The 15,071-nt window shown below is 29.1% G+C and overlaps 3 protein-coding genes across 3 annotated transcripts; 2 read left to right on the top strand and 1 right to left on the bottom strand.

The window, feature by feature from the left end:
• Nucleotides 1–880: 880 nt before the first annotated feature.
• On the bottom strand, nucleotides 881–1,225 carry LOC124943788. Its single transcript, XM_047484260.1, has one exon. It carries the CDS (start codon nucleotides 1,223–1,225, stop codon nucleotides 881–883), a length of 345 nt encoding a protein of 114 aa, XP_047340216.1.
• Nucleotides 1,226–10,041: 8,816 nt separating this feature from the next.
• On the top strand, nucleotides 10,042–12,159 carry LOC124942203 (ribosome production factor 2 homolog). Its single transcript, XM_047482663.1, has 6 exons — nucleotides 10,042–10,142; nucleotides 10,231–10,434; nucleotides 11,140–11,385; nucleotides 11,474–11,719; nucleotides 11,796–11,861; nucleotides 11,943–12,159. The coding sequence occupies exons 1-6, from the start codon at nucleotides 10,074–10,076 to the stop codon at nucleotides 12,051–12,053; spliced, it is 942 nt and encodes a 313-aa protein (XP_047338619.1). The 5' UTR covers nucleotides 10,042–10,073; the 3' UTR covers nucleotides 12,054–12,159.
• Nucleotides 12,160–13,063: 904 nt separating this feature from the next.
• Nucleotides 13,064–15,071, top strand: LOC124942480. Its single transcript, XM_047482999.1, has 3 exons — nucleotides 13,064–13,282; nucleotides 13,362–13,513; nucleotides 14,755–15,071. The coding sequence occupies exons 1-2, from the start codon at nucleotides 13,131–13,133 to the stop codon at nucleotides 13,501–13,503; spliced, it is 294 nt and encodes a 97-aa protein (XP_047338955.1). The 5' UTR covers nucleotides 13,064–13,130; the 3' UTR covers nucleotides 13,504–13,513; nucleotides 14,755–15,071.

Consider the following 15,071-nt stretch of genomic DNA (forward strand, 5'->3'; position numbering starts at 1 on the left):
AGTCGCTGACACCACATCGCTCTAACATTATTCAAGTTATATATAAAACAAATTTGAGGAAAAATAATCTTTTCTTTATTAATATACTAATTATCTATTTCTTTAAATATTTTTAAATTCAGGCTAAATTCAAAGGTAAATGGTTTGGGGCGGTGAATGTATTTAAAAATTTCTGCGGGGTACCGTTTATATAATATGTTAAAAAGTAAATATAATTTTTAGATAATCAAATTATATAAACGAATTTTTTAATATAATATATGTTGTAATATATTAAAATTTTATATTATTATAAAGAAATAAATTTAATTTTTTTTATAAAATATAATAAATAAATAAATATATTGGTGATTTTATATATTTAATTATGTTTTTAAGTGTACGAGATAATACAAATATCATATCTCAGGCTAACTACTAGTCAAATTGTGAAAAAACTGCCATAAATGGGATAATTTGGTTTCGATTGTCATTATTACTTGTATCTGTCCCTATTTTTTTTTTTTTCTTAAAATTAAATTTGTAAGTATGGAAGGTGGTTCTATAGAATAGTGGATTCAACTAGTTTTACTTCACTTTTAAGGGATAAAAAATATTAAATATTCAATTCACTGTGATATTAAAAAAAAAAATACTTGATGCCTTACATTTTAGTTAATATAATCCTAACATTGTATAAAATATTAAAATAATTTGAACCACAATCTTCAAAAACATTTTTAAATTAAATAAATTTATGGAAGAAGTTAAACTTGGTATTCACCAAGATTTACAAATATTAATTTTTTATTTTTTTGATTAACAATGCTTATAAATTATATTATCGCGCTAAATCGGATTATATATTATAACCTTACAAGACTCAGAAAAAAAACATATCTTAAAGTACTTTGCTAGCCTTAATGGCCATAGAACACAATTCATGTAAAGAAACCGGTGAGTGTGATTTCAACATTGGCATGAGAAAGTAAATATGACCCGACATAAGTTCTTCTTCCTCGGCCATGGCCTGCGCCCAACAACCGATGTTTAAGGTTTCCGAGTTGCATAGGATTAGACAACCGATGTTCTTGGAGAGGACTTGTCGCGCCATGACTGGATGTTTGAACTCTTGGGCATAACCGTCGAGATCTATCACCATAGCCGATTGGTTGTAGTTTTTTACTACTTTTGATTTGATGATAGGAGCTTTAGATGATGATGAAGATGATGAACATGTACCCATGATCAATTATTTGTCTTGTTTTTGTGTGGTGTGTAAAAATAATAATGGTCTAATTGTCACAATTGTTGACATTTATAGAAGAAAGAAGACAATGGGGATAGACTACTTCTTCAATTGACCCATTAGACAAAAGGTATTGACCCATTAGTTTTATTCATAAATATGTATGGTTGAAAATACTCTTATTAAATATATCAAATAAATTAACCCAAACCCTATAAGCCAATTGGGGATAAGGAACTCATTTTACTTCAAAATTTTTGGTGTAATTATCATTATTACGAATTTCTGTAAAATACCGTTATAAAGATTAAATAAATATATTATTAATATTAAGTATACGGGGTTAGATCGAAAACAGGACACAAATTTCATCCCGGTCTACTAGTCAAACCGGAAATTATGTCTATAACAAAGTAATTCGGATAAAAAACAACTGGACATATTAAAATTGTTAGACGATGAAAACATTGTTAATTACTCATCATTTCATGGTTTTCTAATCAATATGTGGGTGTGGGTGTGTGTTTTTTATTTTATTTGTTTAAATTTTGGCTTCTTTATCAAGTTTTCGATTTGACTTCTTTTTATTAATTTTGTTTTTTTCTTAAATCATACCCAATAACCATTCAATTACACCCTAACACTATTATATCACAAAATTCAAAGTAGCTTCCACACTTAATTGTCTAAGCAACCTTATCCACACATTTGTTCTTAAAGTTGAATTCATCAATCTATAAAAAAAATAGTCATTAAAAGGAAATCCTATAATTGATTAAATATATACTACATATTCAATTACTTTTAAATAAATTAAAATTTATGCATTTACAAAATGGTTGAGTTGAATCTATTTTGAAATAATATACACAAATTATTTGTTATTTTTAGAGATTTGATCCAAATAAATAATAAGGTCAGGTTAAAGTTAACATGAAGTTAGTTAACCTGAATCCAATATGAACAGTAATTAATTGAGCTGGCATAAATTTATATAGATAAAAATATATTTAAAATATTATTTATTTATAAATATTTTATATAAAATTAATATTATTAAAATTTAATTAATTTAAAATTAATTTTAGTTTGTAAAATTAAGTTTAATCTTAAACTTAATGTTAACATATATTTTATCCCCTTGACACCCCACTTAACCTCTTAATTGAACATTATCTTGCGACTCACTTTTTTATATATCTTTTTTTATCCCTTTGGGAATCCACTCACTAATCTTAGTCGACCTCAATTAATGACACATCTCTTATCTCCCGTCAAACTCAACCACCAATTTTAATTCCGACCTCACACTCGACAAACCACCCACATGATCTCTATCTTGTGATCTCACTTTCAAATACTCGTCAAACCAACAACTAATTCCGACCTCACACTTGACAAACCACTCACCACCCGACCTCCATCTCGTGACCTCACACTTTTAAATGATCGTCAAACCAACCACTAATTCCGATCTCATACTCGACAAACCACCCACCACCTAACATCACACTTTCAAATGCTCGTCAAACAAACCACTAATTCCGACTTCACACTCGGCAAATCACCTACCACCCGACCTCCATCTTGTGACCTCACACTTTTAAATGATCGTCAAACAAACCACTAATTTTGATTTCACACTCGATAAACCACCTACCACCCGACCTTTATCTCGTGACATCACATTTTCAAATGCTCGCCAAACCAACCACTAATTCCGACCTCACACTTTTAGATGTCTTGTATCATTTGTTTAAAAGTTGAGATTCGAACCCTAGTCACAAACATAAAATGTGAATACTTTAACCGTTAGAGCACCTGAAAGTGTTGATATAATTTTATTATTTTGTGTATGTATATATATTTTGTATTTAATATTTATTATCAATTAGTTAATTTTTATATTAATCAAAAAAAATTATTTATGTTAATAAAGAAAATATTATATATATATATATATATATATATAAAAAAGTAAACTACATCTAATATATATATATATATTATATATATATATAAATTATTAATAAAAAAATATATATTTTATGATTAGTAAGAATAAATATATATATAATTAACTAGGGAAAAAATAATTAGAAAAGAAAAAATATATTTATAATCTTTAAAATTTAAAATTAAAAAATAAAAAAAAACTAATTAAATTAGATTAGTGTAATGCTGATTTATTTTAAGTATATATATATATATATATATATATCGGTCGTCATAATAAATTCAATTTAAATAAAAATGTATTTTTTTTTAAATGTTAGAAAAATATAGACCAACCAATACCGCGTGGGGTCCATCTTGTGGAGGTATGGGCCAAATCCAATTGGTATGCTATGGGCCTAAAGGCCTTAGCCTCCCCTAACAAAGAGTTATTTAAGGCAAAAATATTCCATCAATCTTCCTAAGGCCTCGTTTGAAAGTGGTTAATGGAGTTTTGTTTTTGTTTTTTCTCAAAAACTTTTGTTTAAATAAAATTAAGAAAAAAAATAGTTTTTAATTTTTTTTACCAAATTACCCTTCCTCTTTATATTCTTATTTTAATAACTAATTTATATTAAAAAAAAGTAAATAATAATTTTTGTATTTAAATTAATAAAATAATTGATTAAATAGTTTATATGATGGTTGAATTTTGAGATAAAAATATAGTTTTATCTCATTAACCAAAGATCAAACAAGCCCTAAATAGCTCAACTATTCTAAGTATTTATTTTTAAAGAATAAAATAAAACAAAATTAAAAAGGATAGAATAGAATCCTAAATAATTTGGGCCTCTTGATGGTTAGTTATTTGGGTAATCAAGAGTTATTTAAAAAAGAAAGAAAAAAAGTAAATGTATTCAGTAGAAAAAACTAATTATCATGGTTATGAATTTAATAACATTTAAGGTAATACCAAAAAATTCATGATATTTTAGTAATCCGTTTATAATTTATTAATTTTCAATTAAATAACCAATCAAAACAGAAAATAAAGAGACATGCGTTTTAGTGTGAAATATCCTTCAACAAAAATATAATCACTTAAATTATCCATTATAATATCGTTTATAATGTGTAATATTATATTTTTACGAAATAAGGTTTACATTCTAACATATTTTCTAAACCTTCGAAACTTCATAATTGTTAAAAATGACACTTACATATATAAGGGACATATGTCTTCGTCTTACTCTATGTATTTTTTTTCTTGTTTTCTTAGATTACCACAAAACCTGTCCAATTTCGAACCAATGCTGATCTGAACTAGCTTAAGGGATACTTGAGGAGTGAGATCTGGAGTGACAGAGTATAGACATAATTTTATGTTTTCAGTTTGGTTAGATGGAGGATTTATTTTTCTAATTAACTCAAAACGGGGAAGTTTGATATGTGGGACAAGAAGGTGAGACATATAAAGGAATTTTTAAAAAAAAAAAAAATCTTTTCACAGGGATTATCCTTGGACCAACGCTTAGTTCAATATTTTGATATAAAGATTACTTATTTCGGGTCCCAAAATCACTCATTTCGGGAGAAAAAGTTCGTTTCGGGACATTATAAACGTTTCAGGACATTTTGAAAATTTTCTCTCTCCTACACACATGTCATGCCACGTTGATTTGTAAACTTAGTTTCGTTAAATCTTTCGTTGAGTTTATAATTTTTCTTTTTATATATAGTAAAACATTAATTAATAAATAATGGTGGGTGTAGTTGAATTTTTTAATTTTTTAATTTTTTTAATATATATATATATATATATATATATATATAATGGAGTACAATTAAAAAAAAAATAAATAAATAAAAAAAAAGAAAAAAAAAAGTAAGAAAAAAGAGAAAGGGAAAAGAAAAATAAGAAAAAAAAAAGTAAGAGAGAAAGATAGAAGAAACAAATATATTGAAGTCTATTCTAACTAATGTGCTTATTGGGTTTACCTTCTGTTAACTCTTAATTCAGTTTAGCTAACTTCTAATTTAGTTTCTTTTAGTATATAGTGAAATATTAATTAATAAATATTAGTGGAGTGTAGTTCATTTAAAAAAAAATAGAATTAGATTCTAAAAAAATAATAATAATTGAGTCCTACAAAAGTCGAAATCAAGGTCACACTAAGAATGTAAATGAGTCAAGTTGTTCGTGAGTAGCTTAGTCAAAGCTTGACTCGAACTCAGTTTGACCGAGCTCGAGTCGAGTAGATCGATTATAAAACCGAGTTCGAACTCAAGCTTTATATTTGTGGTTCGAGTAGTTCGCGAGTAGCTCGTTATATATTATATATAATATAATATACTGTATATATAATATATTATATCTATAAATATATATATAAAAAATCTAATTTTCTTGTATTGTCAAAAACTTCCATTCTCAAATCATCTATCTCTTCTCCTTTCATTCTAGTTTTCTTATCATTCCATTCACAACAGTCAAACTCATCACTCTTTTCTCCTTTAATTTCCAAACGGTGAAATCTCTTTATCTTCTTCTTTCATTTTCAAACAGTCAAACTCCTCCCTCTCTTCTCTTTTCTTCATGCATCTTTCATATTTTTCTCAATTAAAAACCTTTAAACATATATTTTTTGGATTCTACTATTAGCGGAACAATTTTTTTATTATCTTCCGCCCTTCAATATTTTATATTTCCAATATTGTAGAATTTGAATATTAGTATATGATAAATGCATCATATTGTCAAACTTTTAATATTTGTGATGAATATTCCGTTAGTAATTTTTAAATGAGATGTTTGTGATTGAATAATTATCTTTAAATTATGTGATGTTATTTATATTTCTTATTCTTAAATAATATTGTGATTATATATGTGCAGTTTTTGAAATATATATGTTTGGAATATTATTTAGTAGTAAAATATATTTTTGATTTAATTTTCGAGTTCAAGTAGCTCGAATTGTAATCGAGCCGAGTTCGAGTATACATTTTGGTACTCGACCGAGTTTGAGTATTTAAAATTCAATTATAGTCGAGTTCGAGTAATATGGTACTCGACTCGACTCGTTTATACTCCTAGTCACACCTAAGGGCTAGGGGTGTAAATAAGTCGAGTTGAGCTGAGTACCATACTACTCAACTCGACTCGAATTGTATTATAAATATTTGAACTCGAACTTGATCGAGTACCAAAATTAATACTCAAACTCGATTCGATTATAATTCTAGCTACTTGAACTCGAACTCGAAAATTAAATCAAAATTATATTTTACTACTAAGTAATATCTCAATATAATATATATTTCACAAACTACACATACATAATCACAACATTATTTAAGAATAAGAAATATAAATAAAATCATATAATTTAGAGATAATCATTCAATCACAAATATTAAAAGTTTGATAATATGATAAATCGGTCATATAGTGATTTTCAAATTTTACAAGATTCGAAATATGATATAATAAGGCAATGAACAAACTGCTCCGTTAATAGTAGAATCTAAAAAATAAATACTTCAAAGTCTTTTGATGGACAAATAATCTAAAATTGAATAAATGAGAAAAGAGAAAGGAGAAAGGAGTTTGAACGTTTGAAAATGGAAGGCAAAGAGATAGGGGTTTGGCCGTTTGGGAATAGAAGGAGAATAAATATGAGTTTGGCTGGAAATGGAAGGAGGAGAAAACGGGAATGAAATGAGAAAAAAAAGAGATAAGAGTTTGGATGTTTGAGAATGGAATGAAAAGAGAGATAGAGGGTTTGAGAATGAAAGTGGTGGTTGGCGGGTGACCCAAATAAATTAAGGTTTGATTCGTTATATATATGTATATTGTATATATATATATTGTATAATATAATATATGTATATAACGAGCTACTCGTGAGTTATTTGAACAACAAATATAAAGCTCAAGCTCGATTTTATAATATAGCTACTCGAATACGACTCGAACTCTGTCAAATCTAGTTTGAGCTGAGTTTTGACCGAGCTACTCGTGAGCAACTTGACTCGTTTACACCCTAGTCACACCTAAGAGTGTAAACGAGTCAAACTGCTCGTGAGTAGCTCGGTCAAAACTCGGTTTGACCGAGCTCAAGACTCGAGTCGTGTTCGAGTAGCTCGATTATAAAATTAAGCTCGAGTAGCTTGTTATATATATATTATATTATAATATATAATATATAACATATAATATATAACACATCTTTTTCTTGATTGTTTCTTGATTTTATTTTTATAAATCATAACACACCTTTCTATTAAACATTTTGTGGTTTTAATTATTATTATTTTATGCTCTTTACAAAATTTGAAGAATGAACAATTTTGATAAAATTGACGTGTATTTTATCTGATAATGATTTTGTGAACTATTTGGTCGCAATTTGTTTAACAACGTTTACGGATCATTATTTATTAAATGAACAAGTTCCACGTTTGTTTAAAAATCATTCTACTCGTGGTGTTGAAATTACACAATTCTTAATGAATAATGATATTCCCTCTTCTAAAGAGGTGGATACTAACCCTAAGTTCTTAGGTTCGAACGGCAAGTTATATATCTTAAAATAAAAATATGCATTTTTTTAGACCATCTCATTTAAAAAATATATATATATATATATATTTTGATTTTAAGTATGGATTGAAAAACCTTTAAATTCAATTCTTTTAAGACTATTAATTAGATTGATTTTTAAAGTCATTAAAAAGCTGGTTTGTTTGTTTACTTATATATATATATATATTAATTAAAAAGTTACATTTTTTTAATTTGTATTCTCATTGAAAATTAAATATATATAGAGAGTGAATTTTTTTTTTAATTAAGATTTTTTTTATTTTAGTTGGTTTATTGAATTCATTAAAACTCAATAGGGTGTCAATTTAGGTCGGGTCCAGATTGAGAAGTTAGTATTGAATTCATTAAAATTTAATAGGGTGTCAATTTAGGTCGGGTTCAGGTTGAGAAGTTAGTGGGTTGAACGTTAATGGCCTAAATCTGATCTGTTTTATAATTTGGATCAAAATTTTCAATATGAACATGACACGTGTATATGTAATTGACCTAAAGTCAACCCAATGATCTTATTAATATTATTTCTCTCTTTTCCAAATAAAAATGACATAAACACAAGTAAATAAATAAAGTTAAATCACAAATTTGTTTAAAAGAAAATGATTGAATATAAAATGACAAATACAAAATACTTATAATGGGATCACATGTCTACTTTGAGAGTCTATTTATTAGTTAGTTTAAACTCTTATTTTAAGAGTCTATTTATTAATTAGGTTAAACGAATCTAATTTTGTTCCAAACTTATATATATATATATATATATATATATATATATATATATATATATATATATATATATATATATATATATATATATATATATCCAATCCTATCATGTCAGAAATTACAAGTCCTAATTAAAAACAAAAATATAGCATTGGATCATAAACTTTACAATAGATAAATAAGTAAAAAACAAAAACTAATGATGAATTTGAGATAGTAAAGTATAATAGTAAAAGTAACATAATTTACATCAGCCAATTACAAAATTGGAAATAAAATAAAAGAAGTGACCAAAATACTCATACCAAATAAATTTGAGGGCTTAATTTAACAAGTAAACAAAAAATATACAAACGTTTCTCTGTCCTTAAACCCTATACAAATCTTTATTTCTCTATCTCGCCATTCTCCACCGCATTCTCCGATCATCGCCGTCGGCATTCCGATTCCGTCCACCGTCCCTCTCCGGGAATCCAATTCCGGCGCCTTCATTTCCATTATCAGGTACTCTATCTCAACAGTTACGGAAACCTAGTATTGTGTTTCCAGGAATTATCTACGATGAATTCTTTCTTCTCATACGAATTCTCTAATTCGTTATGTTTTTAATAGGATTGAATTCTAGCTTGAATATTGAATTGCTTACGCAGTGTATAGAATTGTGAATTCTTAGCTTTCTACTTTGTAACATATTTGTTTGATTATGTGATTTGACGGAAATATTATTTTGCTTGTTGCATTTTATTTGAAATTATATTAAGCTTGATGATGTTCATTGGATAGAAAGAGGTGAAAAATAAATATTGTTACCTATGTTTGGATTTGTCTAAGAGATGGATTCTCTACGGAAATATATATTGAACATTGAATTAATCTTCTTCAACAAATAAGTTATTCAAATTGTGATATATTAATTTATCTGTTCTTGGAATAATATTAAGGTGATTAGCATATTTATACCTTGACAAATCATATAGTTCTTGACATACTTTCTCTGCTAAAACTTTAGTTTTGGTGTTGAGAGTAAGTGATAACATTGTATTCATTTTTCCTTTAAGTGATTTTAAAAGAGAATATTAGGTTTTCTCGAAGATAGTAACTCGCATATGGATTTATTTAGAAACACCATTTGATTTCTCATCGAGTTGTTGAGGTAGATGGAATCATATCGCGATTTAAAAGAAAAGTTATTGGCTGTTTTTCATCTAGTTCATAATCAAGAAACAAAAATGTTTCCAAATATATGGGATTCTGACCCAGTAAACTAGAATTTCCTTTACACTTCCATTTTTCTTTCTCAATTTTTGACAACAGCACCAAGACAAATGAAACAGCTAAACGAGTGAATCAGGTTCTTTCCTGATGTAAGCCCCGTGAGGGCCGTCACCCTAGTTTTTTTTCTCCAATTGAGAGTAATTTTTTGTTAACTGAAAATTATTGTTTAATTTAGTAATTAATGTGATTGTTTGTGCTTACTAAGATTGTTAGTTAGAGTTTGGATAGATAAGAAATGGGTCTAAATATCTTAGCTAATCATATACTGGTTGGTTGACCTTGTTGCAGTTAATCATGATGGACATAAAAACTCCGAAAACTGCAAGAGGCAAAAGGGAGGTTGAGAAACGTGCCCCAAAACTCGTGAGTGTTTTATAGTAGGAAATATAAATACATGATTCGATTGATACTCAACCGTGATTTTCAATGTTGGGCTACTGTTCTTTTGCAGGAGGAAAATGGAAAGAAGACTCTTATTCTACATGGAACGAAAACGAGCAATGTTATTAATGCATTGTTGACTGATATTTATCATCTTAAGAAGGGTAATGCAATCAAGTACTCGAGAAGGAATGATAATATCAGACCATTTGAGATTGGTGGTGAAACTTCTTTGGCATTTTTCTCTCTGAAAACTGACTGCAGCCTTATTGTGGTATGCTGATTTATCTCGAAATTATGCCTTCGATAGGATCTTGTAGCTATCTTAGTTCCTCGTTTATCAGTTGACATCCAAATCCATATTTGAGCTATTTACTTTTTTCCCTCTACGGGTGAGGTACTTAGACGAAAGGCAAGAAAGATAGTAACTAACTGAAATTACTGGAGTATACCTAATTGGTCAATATTGCCTTTGAAATTATGTTTATCTCCCCTGAGGCCCTAAGTTTTCTAATGATTAGTTTTTGCATGTTTTGTATTTAAGAAATGATCATCAGAAACACATTTCTTAGCATCCACTTTTCCTGATAGCTAAGGCCTTGTTTGATGTGTTCCTTTTGGATTAATCAAATAAATCAATATCACATAATGAATAACTTTTTACATCAATGAAATCAAATCATCAACTAAAATACCAAAATACCCTTACTCTATTCATTATAACATTTTAAAATATAGCATATCAATGATATTTTGGTCATTTGATTGGAATAACCCAAATAAATCAATTTTTACATCAAACAAGTTTTTTTTTCTTGTTGAAAGAAATCAGATTATTTCAAAATAAGTCATCATGCCATTTCCTGATAGTCAGCTTTGAATTTGATATATGTGATATTTTAATCTTGAAACAAAAAATGGAAACATCAGTCAATGGAACTCGGTTGTCTTAGATATATTCTTATGGTTGTCCTTGCAGTTTGGTTCTCATTCTAAGAAGCGACCGAACAATCTCATCATAGGACGTACATATGATCACCAAATATACAATCTAGTTGAAGTTGGGGTGGAAAATTTCAAAAGCATGGAGTCGTTCTCGTACGATAGGAAAATAGCTCCCAAAACAGGTTCCAAACCGTTCTTTGCTTTTATCGGAGAAGGATTTGAGAATGTCGAAGAATTGAAACATTTGAAGGAGGTTTTGCTTGATCTTTTCCGAGGCGAGGTTTGTCTTTTTCTTTTTACTTTTACTTTTACTTTTTCAAGTTCTCTGTTCAAATGTGCTGAGATATAGTTTTCATTCATTCTTTCAGGTTGTGTCAAACTTAAATCTTGCTGGATTAGATCGCGTTTACGTATGCACTGCTGTATCTCCAAACAAAGTATTCATGTCTCATTGTGCAATTCGGTTAAAAAAATCGGGCAGCATAGTCCCGAGGATGGAACTTGTGGAAGTTGGGCCTTCAATGGATTTTGTGATGAGAAGAAACCGATTTCCTGATGAAGGTTTAAGGAAAGAATCTATGAAGAAACCTTCTGAAGTAAACAAGAAGAGAAAGGTCTGTCTTTTTTGTGTGTTTAGCCATTTGCTTTATTTACTTATGTAGATATATTATAAATTTTTGTGTCGGACAGGTGAAAAATGTGACCGGGGATGCTATTCAAGGGAAGTTTGGGAAGATTTATATTCCGGATCAAAAGGTAAGACCTGACCCTGACCTGAGACTTGACCCACTTCTCAAAGTGTTTTTCGTTTGGTTAATAATGGTTTTGTTATTTTAGGTTGGAGAGAAGACTTTACCTTATAAAGCAAAGGGAATGAAACGGGAGCGAAGAGAAGGTAAAACGAAGGAAGAGTTGAAGAATAAGAAGCTTAAACTTGCCTCCTACTGACTAAACCGATAAATTTTGAGGATTTTTCTTGAACTATAATTATTTCTTAGTTAGGTTATAAGAATAGGCAGGTAGGTCTAAGATAGTATATGACATATACACTTGATTGAACCATTTTTCTATTTTCTGAGTAAGATTTTGACTAGAACTCTTTAGTTGTTTTTGTTCAAACATGAAATAACTCTTTATTTCATCATTAATTGGAACTCAAATTACGGTTAAAAAAATTAGATTAATATAGTTATTAGGTGTACGTATATACGACCAAATCGAACTAAAACTATATACGACCAAATCGAACTAAAACTGTTAACTAAATTGAATATCAAATTGAACCGACCAGGTTCTGTTCAACATCGTAGTAGACTAGTTTTGTTACTGGATTTTATTCATAATATATTTGTATTTGTTTGTTTACATCAAAATATGCATAGATTGATATATATTGAATTTAGTTTAACATTAAATCGACCAATTCGGTCTTCTAACTGTTCAAACCAAACCAATGAAATTGACAAATTGACGGTTTGATATTTAATAAACCGACGTCAATGGGTTGGATGTTCATTTCGGTAAATAAATCGATCAAACCGAATCACTTACACGCTTATATTGGCTAAATTATTAAATTGAGGCTCTATTAGGTCAACAGAGATTTTAAAACTCTTTTCAAATTTCACAATTTTGAGGTTTCTTATTCTTAACATTTAAGTGACACTTATAAATAAATAATAGATCCATGCCACCAATTTTAGCAAATTAAGAGTTTTATTGAAATTCGATAGTCATACCCTATTTATTTTGGTTGTAATTCGATAGTTAAATGGAGAAATTGAGTCTTAATTTAGAACTTCTAATTTAAATAAGGAAAGATTTGTTGATTGGATTAAGTTATAGGATATATTTAAAAGAAAATAAACAAATTGAGCCTAATCTTCAACATGAAATAAATAAAGGGCTTAGTTTAACAAGTAGAAGAATCCCAAAATATGCATCTCCCAAAACCCTAATCACAGACAGACAAAACACCCAAATCTTTCTCTCCTCTTGCTCGCCTATCGTCTACAGTCTAATCCAATGGCTTGGCGTGGTTCTCTTTCCCGATCGCTACTCTCAACCGCTAGGTCTTCTACAATCCGATCATCTCCGGCCGCCGCTCCCCGTCTACGACCACCGTCTCTTCCCACTCCCGGACTTCAATCCCGCCGCCTTTCATTTTCCAATCTCAGGTACGTATTACTCTCTCAAACCAACACATTCAGTCACTGTCTACGCTGCTTTGAATTTGTCTTTGATTTCTTGGCGTAGGAATTTGGGGCAATTAGGATGCGCGCAATCTCTGATGCCGCTTTGTGCTGGAACGGGTCTCACTTCGCATCTATCTTCTAACGTGCGAGCTTTCTGCGAGCTGTCACATGGTACCTTCTTCCGCACTTGTCAGGATCGCTAGTATTATATTTGTGAGTCTTTACTGTTTCTAGGACATGAACAATGAATGATAGGATTGACCTGTTATTTAGTAGTTCTATGGGCAGTATAGAATTCAAATTGATTTTATTTGTTTGTTGATTTGGTTCTAAGAAAAATTCTAGGGTTTTTGAGGAGATAGATTTTAAAGCTATTTCATTCATTTCTTCAAACAATACTTACTTTTACTATTAATAAGCTACTAATTACTACATACTGATTGCAATATGGACCCTTTTATTACTGCTATTTCATACTGTTAGTTGAATTTTAGAATTAAGCAATTTGAATACGAAGATTGAAACTATGAAAACAAATCGTTAGAGACCTTGAAGCTGTTATATAATGTATGACAATGTCCACATTTGGAATGACTTTTTTGTTTTGTTTTGTTTATCTAATGAATATATATCGGTTTGGAAACGAACTTTAGTAATTTTGTTTCTGTATCTGGATACATAACAAATGTTTGAAAACTAAATTTAGTCAGTAAGGAAACACTTTCTAGAACTGTAGTTGAGTCTAGCTTGGAAGAGAGAATAGAACGCTAGTAAATATCTTTGGAAAGACCTTTTCTTGTCAAGTATCTCATTTGGATGTTGATTAGATGAAATAATGTTCTCGAAAATTTGTTGACATTTTCTCAGTCCAAACTCATGTTCAACTCTAGCACTAGAAAGTGTTTCCAAATGGGTTTGGATTTTTTATGCTTGAATAGAGCAATTTTGCATAAAAATCCTAGTATTATACGACAAAAATGCTGAAACCAAGCCTTCCCCAATTTTCTTATGACAGCATCCTTGCGGACATCTTGGCTTGTATTCGATGATAGCTGATTTAAGATTGGTAATATAACTTTTGCATTTTTGATAGTATGTCACTTTTGGTTGTTGTAGTAACATAAGAGCTCTTCTCACGCATGCTTCTCTTCTAGATTTTTTTGAAAATGAATTTTTCGATACTAGAAAATAACATGTTAAGATTCAAGAAATCCTAATTCTTCTTCTTATTAAATCAATTTCTTACTTTTCAGAAATGCAACTTGATTATAACTTCATTGAATACTTTGCTTTTCAGTATCTAGATTTTTATTTGTATTACACATTATCATCTTAAATAAACGGTTTATGACCTTTAAAACCATCATCAAGTTGATCGAGGTTGATTAGTTTTAACCAGTGACCAGTTTCTTTGTTCTTGATAGTTACACTACTACTGCTATTCCCCTTTGCAGGTACTTAATGAGCATGCGGCTGGATTAAAAATTTACTATGTTACAGTGGGTCATTAGCAGGTGATGAAGGGGGGAATCTCGTGAAAAAAAGTTAGTAATATCGTTTGGTTGGTTTTATCGACATTATTGACAGTTTAGTTTTCTTCGTGTCTGCATATTTCATAATAAGCATATATTACTGCTAGTATCCTTCTGGGGATTTTGTTTTATTGATTCAAGCAGAGGAAGTTATAAACATTGTTTGTTCTAACTGTGATACAATCGCAATTCCATTGGAAATTCGATTAAATTTAAAAGCTTTGTTTTTATTTTTTCGA

The sequence above is a fragment of the Impatiens glandulifera genome, chromosome 6 (assembly GCF_907164915.1).
Source record: "Impatiens glandulifera chromosome 6, dImpGla2.1, whole genome shotgun sequence".
Classification (NCBI taxonomy): domain Eukaryota; kingdom Viridiplantae; phylum Streptophyta; class Magnoliopsida; order Ericales; family Balsaminaceae; genus Impatiens; species Impatiens glandulifera.